Source organism: Triticum urartu, chromosome 2A (assembly GCF_056163025.1).
Source record: "Triticum urartu cultivar PI428250 chromosome 2A, HENAU_Tu73, whole genome shotgun sequence".
Taxonomy (NCBI): Eukaryota; Viridiplantae; Streptophyta; class Magnoliopsida; order Poales; family Poaceae; genus Triticum; species Triticum urartu.
This window is the reverse complement of record NC_141874.1, coordinates 655,451,707-655,468,917: the sequence shown is the minus strand read 5'-3', so window position 1 is coordinate 655,468,917 and position 17,211 is coordinate 655,451,707. Positions and strand designations below refer to the sequence as shown.

At 45.4% G+C, this 17,211-nt stretch overlaps 1 protein-coding gene across 2 annotated transcripts; it reads right to left on the bottom strand.

Moving 5' to 3' along the window:
* Positions 1 to 1,865: 1,865 nt before the first annotated feature.
* On the bottom strand, positions 1,866 to 4,845 carry LOC125539482 (PR5-like receptor kinase). Of its 2 annotated transcripts, XM_048702939.2 has the most exons (2): positions 2,896 to 4,845; positions 1,866 to 2,324 (listed from the first exon to the last, which is right to left on the bottom strand). In XM_048702939.2, exons 1-2 carry the CDS (start codon positions 4,779 to 4,781, stop codon positions 2,321 to 2,323), a joined length of 1,890 nt encoding a protein of 629 aa, XP_048558896.1. In that variant the 5' UTR covers positions 4,782 to 4,845; the 3' UTR covers positions 1,866 to 2,320. The 2 variants fall into 2 exon arrangements, with proteins under 2 accessions (XP_048558896.1, XP_087400892.1); XM_087544766.1 differs by lacking the exon at positions 1,866 to 2,324 and having other exon boundaries at positions 2,516 to 4,845.
* Between the last annotated feature and the right edge of the window lie 12,366 nt (positions 4,846 to 17,211).

Genomic DNA, 17,211 nt, shown 5'->3' with positions numbered 1-17,211 from the left:
AAATAAACCATGAATGTATTATGGTGTGTGTTGTAGCAGCTGTAGAGATCCGTTGGACTGGCCGCGTTGAGTGGAGTAGCCGTGGCTGGCTTAGCTATATGCATGGCCGGTCATGTGGCTGTTGGAAGAGGCTGGATCTGGGCGTGCATGCAGGGAGTGGCTGGTGCGGTGAGCGTGCAGTTGGTGCATGCATGAGTTAGTTAGCTAGTGGAGGCATTTTAGGAGTGGACTGCTTGGCTGTTGCGTTGCCGTAGCCGTTAAAAGGGGTCGTGTAATCGTGTTGTCGAAGTGCCAAACCCAGTGAATAAAGGTTGCCAAGATACAGGCCGGTCCGCGGCCGCGGCGTTCATCGCCATTGCTCTGAGTTCGTGCTCGAGTTGGGTTATCTTGTGCGTATGGTTTCTGGGTTTGCGCCAACAATTGGTATCAGAGCTTGGTGTCTTGGGTGTGCTTGCCGTGCCGGAGGCGTGGCAGCGATGGCGGCGCTCGCTGGCAGCTGCGCGACGGAGCTCCGGGCCGTGTGTCGGCCCATGGAGGTGGGCGGCGCTGTGGCTGTCATGGCACGTGGCGGAGGCGGCGGGCGGTGACGTCGTACGTGCGGCGACCGCGGAGGCCGCCGAGGCGCTGCGTGGTGGCGCAGCGGCGCAGCACGGCGTGGCGGCGTGGAGGCACTGCATGGCGGCATGGAGGCCGCGGCGGTGCAGGGCAATAAGCCGTGGCGGCGAGCCGGTCGCGACCGGTGCGTGTTATGGGTGCGCACTGGACGCGTCGGGCGCGTCGGGTCGGGACCGCGGGCGCGCGGTGAGCGCACTGGTGTGGTCGGGCTCGTCGGGCGCGTCGGATGCGCGCGGGACGTGCGGGACGCACTGGTGTGGTCGGGCTCGTCGGGCGCGTCGGGTGCGCGCGGGACGCACTGGGGTGGTCGGGCCCGTCGGGTGTGCGCGGGACGTGCGGGGCGTCGCGGGACGTCAGGCGTGTGTCGCCGGCGGAGGAGGAGCTCGGCGTATGTTGCTGGAGACGTGACGGAGCACGGTGGAACTGGCGTTGGTGCGCCAGGTCGGGTCCGCGGGCTGGGTCACGGTCGTGGTGACATCGATGATGAGAGCTACACCAACTTCGACGATGACGATGTCGTGATTTAGGGAGAGTATGTTAGAAAATAAACCATGAATGTATTATGGCGTGTGTTGTAGCAGCTGTAGAGATCCGTTGGACTGGCCGCGTTGAGTGGAGCAGCCGTGGCTGGCTTAGCTATATGCATGGCCGGTCATGTGGCCGTTGGAAGAGGCTGGATCTGGGCGTGCATGCAGGTAGTGGCTGGTGCGGTGAGCGTGCAGTTGGTGCATGCATGAGTTAGTTAGCTAGTGGAGGCATTTTAGGAGTGGACTGCTTGGCTGTTGGTTGCCGTAGCCTTTAAAAGGGGTCGTGTAATCGTGTTGTCGAAGTGCCAAACCCAGTGAATAAAGGTTGCCAAGATACAGGCCGGTCCGCGACCACGGCGTTCATCGCCATTGCTCTGAGTTCGTGCTCGAGTTAGGTTATCTTGTGCGTATGGTTTCCGGGTTTGCGCCAACAATCTTTCCCCTTCTTCCCATCTCGAGGCGCGCCGCCCCGCCGGCCTCCGGAGAGGGGGCCCACGAGGAACCTCATCGCCGTCTGTGGTCTCATCCTCGTCGACTGAGGTAAGTCTCGTGTCAACTACTCACTCAGGCAACAGTTCGACGAAGAAAAACTCACACACATGTATGCCACCTGAAGGCCAAGAATGGCTGAATGGGGATAAATCATACCAGCGGTTCAGTCGAAAACCACACGAGCCGCAATTCAAAGTAAGAGCAGCGACGTCTTGCACACCTTCCAACTACTAATAGCATACCAAATTATTGGATGATCGATGCATAAACTAATTGAGTAGAAACTAAATGTGACATAAACTTGGCATCACTTAGTGATGTGCATATGTCAAAGAACAGTATCGTTATAGTTGTACAATTTCTAGCTTTGGTTCATTAGAACTGGCAAGTTCCCTTGTCAAATCCAGTTGATGCCCGGTGCTCGGTTATTCCCTCACAAAGCTCATTTTGCTTATCCAATCATGGATCCGTCATTGGGCTTCCTCCTGTTCACCATTTCCATGTCCCAGCAAAAGCATTTTATAGCTGTAAAAGCATTTGATATTGTCCCAAAGTTCCAAGGATATAGTTCTGGTGCAGTATGCAGCCCCTGTAGCTGCAGTCAGTGCAGTGATGCTTTCATGCCTTCGACACAGCTCTATGGGCTCAAAATCTTAAATATTCCGCTTAAAACATAGAAAGACCCTCTAGCTGTTGAACGGAAAAGGAAAAATGCCCATGAGCCAACAAAATTGTAAGTTATCTAGAGTGATTGAGAGAGAGAGAGAGAGAGAGAGAGAGAGAGCAAATTTCCAATATATTTGCAATTGAACAATTCTCTTAATTCAAAAGATTTAAGTCTTTAATCTTTTTAAGTGAGGGACCGTGGCATCTGCATATACTTAAGAACTCTAAATACATCGCTAACTTCATAACAAATAACAATGAAATCGCGCAGAACTATAAACCACCTGAACCTACTAATTGATCAGTGTTTGTTAGTCTATCAAAATCCCAATTTGCTTAATTCTGTGCATTTCTCTAATTTCTTAAGTGGCATTTTTAAGCATGCTATTGATTTCAAGTTCTGTAACTCTTTTTTTTTTACAATTCTCATATGGATAACTGGACAAAGCAATTAAAGCGAAATTAAGTGAAGAATAGACACTTCAGATTGTAGTTAGACAAAATACAACAGATCATGGCTTTTGTTCTACATAAGAAAATCTACTGTCCGGCTCATAATCTAATTGCCTATCTTGTCAGGATTGCCTTATTTCACCTGGGGCCTGATACATGTGAGGCTAGAGGTGGAACTGAAGAAGCCGCATTGTCAGCAATGCGACAATTCACTTGATTCGTTGCAACAAAGTTATGATCTATATTGCTCTCTGCATTCATGGTACCTTCCAAGACCTTGACTACCTTGGACATTTTAGGCCTTCTTTTGCAATCAATTTGCAAACACCACATTGCGAGCTTCATCATCTGAATTACATCTTGCTCGTGTGCTTGCATATCATTACTGGTCTTGTCAATCATATCTACCAAGTTATCATGCTTCACCTTTTTTTCCAGAAGGGTAATAAGATGCATGCTCTCTTCGGACCGGGAAGGGTCGAGATTCTGTCTTCCGTTGATGATTTCTATTACCACAATGCCGAAGCTATAGACATCAGCCTTTTCTGTGATTTGTGATGTCAACCATTCAGGAGCTAAATATCCAGGTGTGCCTCTCATTCGAGTAACCACTTGGCTCATATCCCTATCAATGAGCTTGCATAATCCAAAATCAGAAAGTTTGGCATTGAAGTTGTCATCTAAGAGAATATTTTGTGGTTTAACATCTAAATGAGCAATTCTTTTCGTGCACTCCTCGTGAAGATAAGAGAGACCCTTAGCTATGTGAGTGATAATCTTGCATCGCGTGCTCCAATCCATGGGAGGATCAGTATTATCATCTTGACAATAGATCCATCTGTCCAAGGATCCTTTCGGCATATACTCGTATACCAAAAGCCTATGTGATTTCTCCACGCAGAAACCAATTAGTTTCACCAGATTGATATGGTGGATGCTGCCGATCGTCTGAACCTCTGCTGAGAATTCTTTCTTTCCTTGACCTGCTTGATCCAAATGTTTTACTGCAATCCTTTCCCCACCAAGCTGTCCCTCAAACACAGAACCAAATTCTCCTTCGCCAAGCTTGTCTCTGAATTGCTCGGTTGCTACTTCTAACTGATGAAATGTGAACCTCATTGGTGTTCCTTGTAGCTTCCCAAACTCTTCCTCCTCTTCGTCCATCTCCCGGTGCTGTCGCGTTCTTCGTCTATGCACGAAAAAAAGGAGGAATCCGGCAATTAAGATGAAACCGACCACAGTACCTAGAATCAGACCAATGCGCCGTTTGCTGGATGACGACGATCCCGTGCTTGGAGAAGAAGTATTTAGATCGATCGGTGGGCAGAAGACGATCTGGTAGTTGGTCCCCAACGGGCAAGTGAACGTCTTCTTCCAGTCAGCATCCATGGAGTAGTCGTAGACATCTGGGCAGATTTGCTGAAACAACAAAGAGTATTTGGTGGGTTCGCAATTGTACGCTGCATTCCCGGTGCAGCAGTATCGATCCTGCTTGAACACAGTGCATGCGTTGTTGCAGCCCCCAGGGGCTGTCAACTCGCTTGGGCACTGCGACGTGATGTTGGCGGCGCAGCGTGGCCCTTTGCTGCACCCTGGCCCTCCCTGGTCCTGCAACGGCAGGAAGTCCATGGGCACGTTGAAGCCGTCGACGAAGGACAAGTCGAAGAAATCGGTGCTGTTGAACTGGCCGATTGTGAACTCAGCCATCGTGTTGGGCGGCCGGCCGTAGGCCTTGCAGGCGAGCATGCCGCCGCAGTCGCCCGTCTGGCACGAGCCGCTGCCTCTGCCGTTGAATGAGCAGCCCGTGCGCGCCCACACGCGCCCGCGGGAGGCGAGCCCGGAGACGTTGAGGGTCCACGTCGCCCCCGGGTCGAGCTGCACGCCACCGCCAACCGGCATGGCAGCCGGCCACACGGTGTAGGAGCATCGGTTGGTGATGTTTAACATGGTGGCCTCGCCGGCAGCGACGAGGAGCAGGAGAAGGAAAGGCAGTGAGTGGATGGCCGGACAGGCGCTCACCGCTGCCATTTGTGTTATGATTGCTCGTCACATGAACCGAAACTTTTGTTATGTACGAGAGCTTGGGTGCAAGCAGAAGCTGCGTGGAAGCTGCTCGGGCTTTGGACGCCTGCTTGACCGGCCGAATCATTCAGTCAAGTAATGGTGCCAAAGCAGAGCAGCGTTGACTGGCCTAACCATAGTCCCAAAAGTTTTCATTTGGCCCCTGAGCGGTTTAGGCTCTTTTTCACACTATATTTTGGAATACTCCATTTCATTGACAATTGTAACTAATCACTCGAATGCGGTTGTTTTAGAGATTTTTAGGGCTCTTTTGGTTCATAGGATAGGATTATCATAGGAATAGGAATCTTGTAGGAAATGAGATGACATGTATTTCAAATTCTATGAGTAAGAATAGAAAACAAAATATGATTTGGTTGACACCAAAGGAATTTTTTCATTGAATCTAGGCTTTTTTTTTATTTTTCTATAAAATGTGAAGGATAGGAACTAATCCTAAGTAGGAATAGGAATCTATTCCTATAAACCAAAGGGCTCTAAAAGAAAAAAAATCCTATACGAATCCTATCATTTAGAATTTTCTATGAAATTCCTCTAAACCAAACCAAAGGAGGACTAGAAATGCTCCTTAATTAGAGCACGTGTTCCAGTGTCTCGCTGACCACAACTTTGTGACCCGATGCAGGTACATACATGCAGGTCACAATCAAGAGTCGACATCAGATAACAAGTTGCATGGCAGCGGCAGGTGCGCGGAAGGAAACCTTGCTTGACCGTCAACTACGGTCTACGCCCAAGTCCTGCTGGTGCTGGCTGCTTGTTTCATTTTCCATGCGACCGGCTTCAACTTGGCCCCGCCCCGCCAGCTGACAGAAACTTCAAAGCAGACCAAATGCTGAATACACCAAAGGAGTCTCCGTCTTCATCGTCCGGATGCCGCCAAGCTGGCTCCGTGAGAAAAAGACAAGGTCCCCTTTACTAAGATGCTACTTCCTCCGCATCAAAATATGAAATGTTTTTAAGGCTAGTCTAGTGTACAAAAACATCTTGTATTTTGAGACAAAGTTGCTATAGACGAAGTTGTCTGCGACTCCGGGCACATCATACACCATAGTACTGACAGGGGCACTGCCGTATGAGGCATGGCAACACCCCATAGTACTGGCAGGGCACTGCCGTATGAGGCATGGCAACACTTCGACCAAGCGCCGGTAATTCATCCCATACCTGGCCAAACGGGTCGGCCCGGCACGGCACGGCCCAGCCTGTGCTAATCGTGTCTGGCCCGGCACGGCCCGCCATGACACGTTTAATAGTCGGGCCGTGCTGTGCCCGCCACAGGCGCTGCTCCTTGACCCAAGCACGGCCTGATTAGTAAACGGGTCGGTCCGATGGCTCGTTTAGCACGTTGGGCTGCATATTTTCAGCCTGTGGGGCTGGTTTTTAGGTTTATTGGGCTATATTTTACGTATACATTTATAAAAAATGAAATATATATATATATATATATAATAATAATAATAAACGGGCCGGGCCAGGCCGGCCCGCGTGCCCAGGCCCGGCCCAAGGCGTGCCGCGTGCCGGGCATAGCCCGTTTAGCCCGTGCCGTGCCTGGCCCATAGCAGGCCGTGCCGGCGTGCTCGCGGGCTGGCCTGTTTGGCCCGGCCCATTTGGCCAGCTATACTTCATCCAAGGTGTGAGGCACCCCTTTCATTCCAATGAATAAGACGTGCAGGCATTTCAAAATTCAACTTTCACTATCGCTTATATCAATAGTATTTTTGTTATGAGTTCAAAATTATACCATTGAATAGTTAATACGAATTCAACAGTATGATTTCGGTTACATATAGCCCACATTTGGTTGGCCTGATCTATAGGCAAAATTCAATTTTAAAATGCGTGCGCACCTTATTTATTGAAATGGAGAGATACAACACCGAAGGTCTGAAGCACCTATCAGAAGCTAGCAGCATTAAGTCCATGACCCTCCACTTGCTCATGGAGCGGCTCCGAGGCCCGCCTCCCAGGTTCTTGCATCGTGGAACGCGTCTTCAGTATCACGAGTAGGGAGATAAAAAGAGTCGTCGTCGCCACGACCTGAAAATAGGTAAATGAGGCTCCCGCATGATTCTCGCATATTTATTTTCAAGACAAGTACTCCCTCCGTTCCATAATGTAAAACGTTTATTTGAGAAGCGGATTTGTAGCATCCGGGTGCTCCACACCCCTATCCGAACATTAAATTCAAAAAATACTGAGAAATTTAAAAAAAATCTGAGATTTTAGGATATCAAAACCGGGGTACTCGATCTACTTTCGTGTGAAATTTCGTAAAAAATACCAGGAAACGCATTCGTGGAAAAAAAGACAAAAATTTCCTATGTATAGAAAAAAAATTGTTTGGATGGATTTTTATTCGGACAGTATTTCCTTCGCCACGGATACCTTCCTTGGTATTTTTTCATGAAATTTCACACGGGAGTAGATTGAGAACCCATGTTTGGTATCCTTAAATTGCAGATTTTTTTTGATTTTTTGGTTTTTTTTTACGATTAATATTCGTATAGGGGTGTGGAGCACCCAGGAGCTCCTGTGCATTTTCCATTTATTTGACACTACATTATGGGACAGAGGAAGTAAAAGAGAAGACCTAGCATGAAGTTGTTTTGGATAAAATGAGAAATGGTCAAGTCAACCTTCTCTATTTCTCTGGAAGAAGATACAGACAGTTACATGGGCCACATGGACCTAATGGGCTTGCCTCTATATAATTAAATTACTCAATTGCATGGTAACGTCCCATACTGTCATCAGCCTCAGAAGGCTGTCACCACCTCGATATCCAGACTCCGTGTCGCCTGCACGACCACGGAGTCCGCCGCCGTCAAAGAAGAGAGGTCGCCACCTCAATTTTCAAGTGCTACAGGAAGCACCAACCCGCGCAACTGTCGGCCCATACAACGACAACCGTTGTCACGGCCGTCGGAATCGGGCACTAGGTTCCGAATCCATCGTGCGCCGCCTCAAGGTCAGTCGTGCTTGACCTTCCATAACTATGACTAGAAGGTCCAATAATAGCAGCTCCGTCGTGTCGTCAAAAGGCCACGCCAGGCATGGAGACATGCTGCCGCCGTGAGGAGCAGCCTCCATAGCCACGATGTAGCCGCCGCGAGGAGCACCATCTGGTGATGGCGAGGGAGGAGGACGGAGAAGGGGAGACCCCAGTGGCGACTAGGTTTTCCTTGCTGTCGCTCGCAAGAGTGACGGGAGGGACAGGATGCGCTGGAGGAGGGAGACGGCCGAAGGAGGAGAAGATCTAGAAGAGAAGGAGGTCTGGAAGAGGAGATCTACAGGAAGATGCACCGCTGGTGGAGGGAGGCGGCTGGAGGAGAGCATAGACCAGCGGTGGCGGCGACGACTATCTGTTCCCTGTACTCGTGAACGATAAACTGACATACTCGCTAGCTCCTGCATTTTACTTGTCTATACCCCTGTCCGTCACGAAATTGCTCCTAAAATTGCAAAATATCACCCACCGATGCCACAAGTGACAAAACCGTTTAGCACAAGGGAGCCCCCCCCACCTCGGTTGGCCCAAGGAGTGGGGACCTCCTAGACGGCGCTCTATGTGCTGGGAGAAGACGCAACTCGCTCGTAGCCAACTAATGCTCTTAACACCCCCTTCAAACTCAAAGGGGTGGGAGGAACATTGAGTTTGAGAAGCCTATGGTGTTCCTTGGTCTAAGCCTCGGCGAAGCAATCTGCCACTTGAAGCTCCGATGGAACATATTGGAGAGGAATAATTGACTCTTGGTAGTGAGAACCCATGAACAATGCATCCACGCCAATATGCTTGGTTAGCTCATGCTTAACGGGATCATTGGCAATCTGAATAACAACGGTACTATCACAAGGGAGCAAGGTGGGTGCATCACATGACACACCAAGATCAGCCAGGAACCACCAGAGCCAAAGGCGTGGTAGTGGCAAGGGGTTGAAGTTTACCCTCAACACTGGAACGGGATACTGCAATATGTTTCTTAGACGTCCATGCTGAAGGAAATATGCCCTAGAGTAGGTTTTATGTGTTGATGTTATATGCATGAGTAGAACACAAGTGAGTTATGGGCGATATAAGTCATACTGCTTACCAGCATGTCATACTTTGGTTCGGTGGTATTGTTGGATGAAGCGGCCCGGACCGACATTATGCGTACGCTTACGTGAGACTGGTTCTACCGACGTGCTTTGCACACAGGTGGCTGGCGGGTGTCAGTTTCTCCAACTTTAGTTGAACCGAGTGTGGCTACGCCCGGTCCTTGCGAAGGTTAAAATAGCACCAACTTGACAAACTATCGTTGTGGTTTTGATGCGTAGGTAAGATTGGTTCTTGCTAAGCCCGTAGCAGCCACGTAAAACTTGCAACAACAAAGTAGAGGACGTCTAACTTGTTTTTGCAGGGCATGTTGTGATGTGATATGGTCAAGACGTGATGAGATATAAGTTGTTGTATGAGATGATCATGTTTTGTTGAAGTTATCAGCAACTGGAAAAATCCTTATGGTTGTCTCTCTATTGCATAAGATGCAAGCGCCAAATAATTGCTTTACTTTATCGCTATGCGATAGCAATAGTTGCAAGAACAATTGTTGGCGAGACGACCATGTAACGACACATTGATATAGATCAAGATGATGGAGATCATGGTGTCATGCCGGTGACGATAGAGATCATGACAGTACTTTGGAGATGGAGATCAAAGGTGCAAGATGATCATGGCCATACCATGTCACATATTTTGATTGCATATGATGTTTATCTTTTATACATCTTATTTTGCTTAGTTCGACAGTAGCTTTATAAGATGATCTCTCACTAAATTTCAAGGTATAAGTGTTCTCCCTGAGTATGCACCGTTGCGAAAGTTCTTCGTGCTGAGACACCACGTGATGATCGGGTGTGATAGGCTCTACGTTCAAATACAACGGGTGCAAAACAGTTGCACACGCGGAATACTCGGGTTAAACTTGACGAGCCTAGCATATACAGATATGGCCTCAGAACACTGGAGACTGAAAGGTCGAGCGTGAATCATATAGTAGATATGATCAACATAGTGATGTTCACCATTGAAAACTACTCCATCTCACGTGATGATCGGACATGGTTTAGTTGATTTGGATCACGTGATCACTTAGATGATTAGAGGGATGTCTATCTAAGTGGGAGTTCTTAAGTAATATGATTAATTGAACTTAAATTTATTATGAACTTAGTCCTGGTAGTATTTTGCAAATTATGTTGTAGATCAATAGCTCGCGTTATTGCTTTCATATGTTTATTTTGATATGTTCCTAGAGGAAACTAAGTTGAAACATGTTAGTAGCAAAGATGCGGATTGGATCCGTGATCTGAGGTTTATCCTCATTGCTGCACAGAAGAATTATGTCCTTGATGCACCGCTAGGTGACAGACCTAATGCAGGAGCAAATGCAGACATTATGAACGTTTGGCTAGCTCAATATGATGACTACTTGATAGTTTAGTGCAACATGCTTAACGGCTTAGAATCGGGACTTCAAAGACGTTTTGAACGTCATGGACCATATGAGATGTTCCAGGAGTTGAAGTTAATATTTCAAGCAAATACCCGAGTTGAGAGATATGAAGTCTCCAACAAGTTCTATAGCTAAAAGATGGAGGAGAATCGCTCAACTAGTGAGCATGTGCTCAGATTGTCTGGGTACTACAATCGCTTGAATCAAGTGGGAGTTAATCTTCCAGATAAAATAGTGATTGATAGAATTCTCTAGTCACCATCACCAAGTTAGTAGAACTTCGTGATGAGCTATAATATGCAAGGGATAACGGAAACGATTCCGAAGCTCTTCATGATGCTAAAATCGACGAAGGTAGAAATCAAGAAAAACATCAAGTGTTGATGGTAGACAAGACCACTAGTTTCAAGAAAAGGGCAAAAGGAAGAAGGGGAACTTCAAGAAGAACGGCAAGCAAATTGCTGGTCAAGTGAAGAAGCCCAAGTCTGGTCCTAAGCCTGAGACTAAGTGCTTCTACTGCAAAGGGACTGGTCACTGGAAGCGGAACTACCCCAAGTGATTGGCGGATAAGAAGGATGGCAAAGTGAACATAAGTATATTTGATATACATGTTATTGATGTGTGCTTTACTAGTGTTTATAGCAACCCCTCAGTATTTGATACTAGTTCAGTTGCTAAGATTAGTAACTCGAAACGGGAGTTGCAGAATAAACAGAGACTAGTTAAGGGTGAAGTGACGATGTGTGTTGGAAGTGGTTCCAAGATTGATATGATCTTCATTGAACACTCCCTATACTTTCAGGATTAGTGTTGAACCTAAATAAGTGTTATTTCGTGTTTGCATTGAGCATGAATATGATTTGATCATGTTTATTGTAATACGGTTATTCATTTAAGTAAGAGAATAAATTGTTGTTCTGTTTACATGAATAAAACCTTATATGGTTACACACCCAATGAAAATAGTTCGTTGGATCTCGATCGTAGTGATACACATAATCATAATATTGAAACCAAAAGATGCAAAGTTAATAATGATAGTGCAACTTATTTGTGGCACTGCCGTTTAGGTCATATTGGTGTAAAGCGCATGAAGAAAATCCATGCTGATGGGCTTTTGGAATCACTTGATGATGAATCAGTTGATGCTTGCGAACCATGCCTCATGGGCAAGATGACTAAGACTCCGTTCTCCGGAACAATGGAGCGAGCAACAGATTTGTTGGAAATCATACATACTGATGTATGTGGTCCGATGAATATTGAGGCTCGTGGCAGGTATCATTATTTTCTGATCTTCACAGATGATTTGAGCAGATATGAGTATATCTACTTGATGAAACACAAGTCTGAAACATTTGAAAAGTTCAAAGAATTTCAGAGTGAAGTGGAGAATCATCATAACAAAAATAAAAGTTTCTACGATATGATCGCAGAAGTAAAATATTTGAATTACGAGTTTGGCCTTCAGTTAAAAACAATGTGAAATAGTTTCACTACTCACGCCACCTGGAACACCACAGCATAATGGTGTGTCCGAACGTCATAACCGTACTTTATTGGATATAGTGCAATCTATGATGTTTCTTACCGATTTACCACTATCGTTTTGGGGTTATGCATTAGAGACAGCTGCATTCACGTTAAATAGGGCACTATCTAAATCCGTTGAGACGACACCGTATGAACTATGGTTTGGCGAGAAACATAAGCTGTCATTTCTTAAAGTTTGGAACTGCGATGCTTATGTGAAAAAGTTTCAACTTGATAAGCTCGAACCCAAATCAGAGAAGTAAATCTTCATAGGATACCCAAAAGAAAATGTTGGGTACACCTTCTATCACAGATCCGAAGGCAAGACATTTGTCACTAAGAATGGATCCTTTCTAGAGAAGGAGTTTCTCTCGAAAGAAGTGAGTGGGAGGAAAGTAGAACTTGATGAGGTAACTGTACCTGCTCCCTTATTGGAAAGTAGTTCATCACAGAAATCTATTTCCGTGACACCTACACCAATTAGTGTTGAACCTAAATAAGTGTTATTTGGTGTTTGCGTTGAGCATGAATATGATTTGATCATGTTTATTGTAATACGGTTATTCATTTAAGTAAGAGAATAAATTGTTGTTCTGTTTACATGAATAAAACCTTATATGGTTACACACCCAATGAAAATAGTTCGTTGGATCTCGATCGTAGTGATACACATAATCATAATATTGAAACAAAAAGATGCAAAGTTAATAATGATAGTGCAACTTATTTGTGGCACTGCCGTTTAGGTCATATTGGTGTAAAGCGCATGAAGAAATTCCATTCTGATGGGTTTTTGGAATCACTTGATTATGAATCACTTGATGCTTGCGAACCATGCCTCATGGGCAAGATGACTAAAACGCCATTCTCCGGAACAATGGAGCGAGCAACTGACTTATTGGAAATAATACATACTAATGTATGCGATCCGATGAGTGTTGAGGCTCGCGGCGGGTATCGTTATTTTCTGACCTTCACAGATGATTTGAGCAGATATGAGTATATCTACTTGATGAAACATAAGTCTGAAACATTTGAAAAGTTCAAAGAATCTCAGAGTGAAGTGGAAAATCATCATGACAAGAAAATGAAGTTTCTACGGTTTGATCGCGGAGACGAATATTTGAGTTACGAGTTTGGCCTTCAGTTAAAACAATGTGAAATAGTTTCACTACTCACGCCACCTGGAACACCACAATGCAATGGTGTGTCTGAACATCGTAACCGTACTTTATTGGATATAGTGCAATCTATGATGTTTCTTACCGATTTACCACTATATTTTTGGGGTTATGCATTAGAGACAGCTGCATTCACATAAAAAGGGCACCATCTAAATCCGTTGAGACGACACCATATGAACTGTGGTTTGGCAAGAAACCAAAGCTGTCGTTTCTTAAAGTTTGGGGTTGTGATGCTTATATGAAAAAGTTTCATCCTGATAAGCTCAAACCCAAATCGGAGAAATATGTCTTCATAGGATACCTAAAGGAGACTGTTGGGTACACCTTCTATCACAGATCCGAAGGCAAGACATTCGTTGCTAAGAATGGATCCTTTCTAGAGAAGGAGTTTCTCTCGAAAGAAGTGAGTGGGAGGAAAGTAGAACTTAATGAGGTAACTGTACCCGCTCCCTTATTGGAAAGTAGTTCATCACAGAAACTGGTTCCTGTGACACCTACACCAATTAGTGAGGAAGCTAATGATATTGATCATGAAACTTCAGATCAAGTTACTACTGAACCTCGTAGGTCAACCAGAGTAAGATCCGCACCAGTGTGGTATGGTAATCCTGTTCTAGAGGTCATGTTACTTGACCATGACGAACCTACGAACTATGAGGAAGCGATGATGAGCCAAGATTCCGCAAAATGGCTTGAGCCCATGAAATCTGAGATGGGATCCATGTATGAGAACAAAGTATGGACTTTGGTTGACTTGCCCGATGATCGGTAAGCCATTGAGATTAAATGGATCTTCAAGAGGAAGACGGACACCGATAGTAGTGTTACTATCTACACAGCTAGACTTGTCGAAAAAGGTTTTTGACAAAGTTCAAGGTGTTGACTACGATGAGATTTTCTCACTCATATCGATGCTTAAAGTCTGTCCGAATCATGTTAGCAATTGCCGCATTTTGTGAAATCTGGCAAATGGATAACAAAACTGCAATCCTTAATGGATTTCTTAAAGAAGAGTTGTATATGATGCAATCAGAAGGTTTTGTCAATCCTAAAGGTGTTAACAAAATGTGCAAGCTCCAGCGATCCATCTATGGACTAGTACAAGCATCTCGGAGTTGGAATATACGCTTTGATGAGTTGATCAAAGCATATAGTTTTATACAGACTTGTGGTGAAGCCTGTATTTACAAGAAAGTGAGTGGGAGCACTACAACATTTCTGATAAGTATATGTGAGTGACATATTGTTGATCGGAAATAATGTAGAATTATTCTGTAAAGCATAAAGAAGTGTTTGAAAGGAGTTTTTCAAAGAAAGACCTCGGTGAAGCTGCTTACATATTGAGCATCAAGATCTATAGAGATAGATCAAGACGCTTGATAAGTTTTTTCAATGAGTACATACCTTGACAAGATTTTGAAGTAGTTCAAAATGGAATAGTCAAAGAAAGAGTTCTTGCCTGTGTTACAAGGTGTGAAATTGAGTAAGACTCAAAGCCCGACCACGACAGAAGATAGAAAAAGAATGAAAGTCATTCCCTATGCCTCAGCCATAGGTTCTATAAAGTATGCAATGCTATGTACCAGATTATTGTATACCCTACACTGATTTTGGCAAGGGAGTACAATAGTGATCTAGGAGTAGAACACTGGACATCGGTCAAAATTATCCTTAGTGGAATAAGGATATGTTCTCGATTATGGAGGTGACAAAAGGTTCGTCGTAAAAGATTACGTCGATACAAGTTTTTGGCACTGATTCAGATGACTCTAAGTCTTCATCTGGATACATATTGAAAGTGAGCAATTAGCTAAAGTAGCTCCATGCAGAGCATTGTAGACATAGAAATTTGCAAAATACATACAGATCTGAATTTTGGCAGACTCATTGACTAAGCTTCTCTCACAAGCAAAACATGATCACACCTTAGTACTCTTTGGGTGTTAATCACATATAGATGTGAACTAGATTACTGACTCTAGTAAACCCTTTGAGTGTTGGTCACATGACGATGTGAACTATGGGTGTTAATCACATGGTGATGTGAACTATTGACGTTAAATCACATGGCGATGTGATCTAGATTATTGACTCTAGTGCAAGTGGGAGACTGAAGGAAATATGCCCTAGAGGCAATAATAAAGTTATTATTTATTTCCTTATTTCATGATAAATGTTTATTATTCATGCTAGAATTGTATTAACCGGAAAGATAATACATGTGTGAACACATAGACAAACAAAGTGTCACTAGTATGCCTCTACTTGACTAGCTCGTTAATCAAAGATGGTTATGTTTCCTAACCATAGACATGTGTTGTCATTTGATTAACGGGATCACATCATTAGGAGAATGATGTGATTGACATGACCCATTCCATTAGCTTAGCACCCGATCGTTTAGTATGTTGCTATTGCTTTCTTCATGACTTATACATGTTCCTATGACTATGAGATTATCCAACTCCCGTTTGCCGGAGGAACACTTTGTGTGCTACCAAATGTCACAACGTAACTGGGTGATTATAAAGGAGCTCTACAGGTGTCTCCAAAGGTACATGTTGGGTTGGCGTATTTCGAGATTAGGATTTGTCACTCCGATTGTCGGAGAGGTATCTCTGGGCCCTCTCGGTAATGCACATCACATAAGCCTTGCAAGCATTGCAACTAATGAGTTAGTTGCGAGATGATGTATTACGAAACGAGTAAAGAGACTTGCCGGTAATGAGATTGAACTAGGTATTGAGATACCGACGATCGAATCTCGAGCAAGTAACATACCGATGACAAAGGGAACAATGTATGTTGTTATGCGGTCTGACCGATAAAGATCTTTGTAGAATATGTAGGAGCCAATATGAGCATCCAGGTTCCGCTATTGATTATTGACTAGAGACGTGTCTCGGTCATGTCTACATTGTTCTCGAACCCGTAGGGTCCGCACGCTTAACGTTACGATGACAGTTTGATTATGAGTTTATATATTTTGATGTACCGAAGATTGTTCGGAGTCTCGAGTGATCACGGACATGACGAGGAGTCTCGAAATGGTCGAGACATAAAGATTGATATATTTGATGGCTATATTCGGACACCGGAAGTGTTCCGGAGAAGTTTCGGATAAAACCGGAGTACCGGGGGGTTACTGGAACCCCCCCGGGGGTTAATGGGCCTCATGGGCCCAAAGTGGAGAAGAGGAGGGGTAGCCAGGGCAGGCTGCGCGCCCCTCCCCCTCTAGTCTGAATTGGACAAGGAGGGGGGCGGCGCCCCCCCCCTTTCCTTCCTCTCCTCTCTCCCTTCCTTCCCCCTCTCCTAGTTGGACAAGGAAAAAGGAGGGAGTCCTACTCCCGGTAGGAGTAGGACTCCTCCCTGGCGCGCCTCCTCCTGGCCGGCCGCCCCTCCCCCTTGCTCCTTTATATACGGGGGCAGGGGGGCACCTCTAGTGACACAAGTTGATCTTGGAGATCGTTCTCTTATCCATGTGCGGTGCCCCCCTCCATCATAATCCTCGATAATATTGTAGCGGTGCTTAGGTGAAGCCCTGCAATGGTAGAACATCAAGATCGTCACCACGCCGTCGTGCTGACGGAACTCTTCCCCGACACTTTGCTGGATCGGAGTCCGGGGATCGTCATCGAGCTGAACGTGTGCTAGAACTCGGAGGTGTCGTAGTTTCGGTGCTTGATCGGTCGGGCCGTGAAGACGTACAACTACATCAACCGCGTTGTCATAACGCTTCCGCTGTCGGTCTATGAGGGTACATAGACAACACTCTCCCTCTTGTTGCTATGCATCACCATGATCTTGCGTGTGCGTAGGAATTTTTTTGAAATTACTACGTTCCCCTACACATGCAAACAGAGAAGTGACAAGAAAGAGACAATAGCCAGTGACAGAGCGATGACCGATGATCAACAGGATCACTTGTCCACGTGGAGTCAAAGTAAGCATGAAGCTGGAGCTAGTTGGAGTGAGCATAAAATAACTGATGAGAAGATGACCCCCTTGAGTATCGAAGCACGTAAAAAAGTGGCTACATTGAACAGATGTAGGAGCACTGACAAATTAACTCAAAATGTGAACAATATGTGAAATGTCAGGCCTGCTCACGGTGAGATAGACAGGGCTTCTCGCAAGATGGCAATAGCACGAAGGATC

Bases quoted from the DNA above. Each gene is read 5' to 3' on its own strand.
- LOC125539482 (XM_048702939.2), bottom strand. From the start codon at position 4,781: ATGGCAGCGGTGAGCGCCTGTCCGGCCATCCACTCACTGCCTTTCCTT.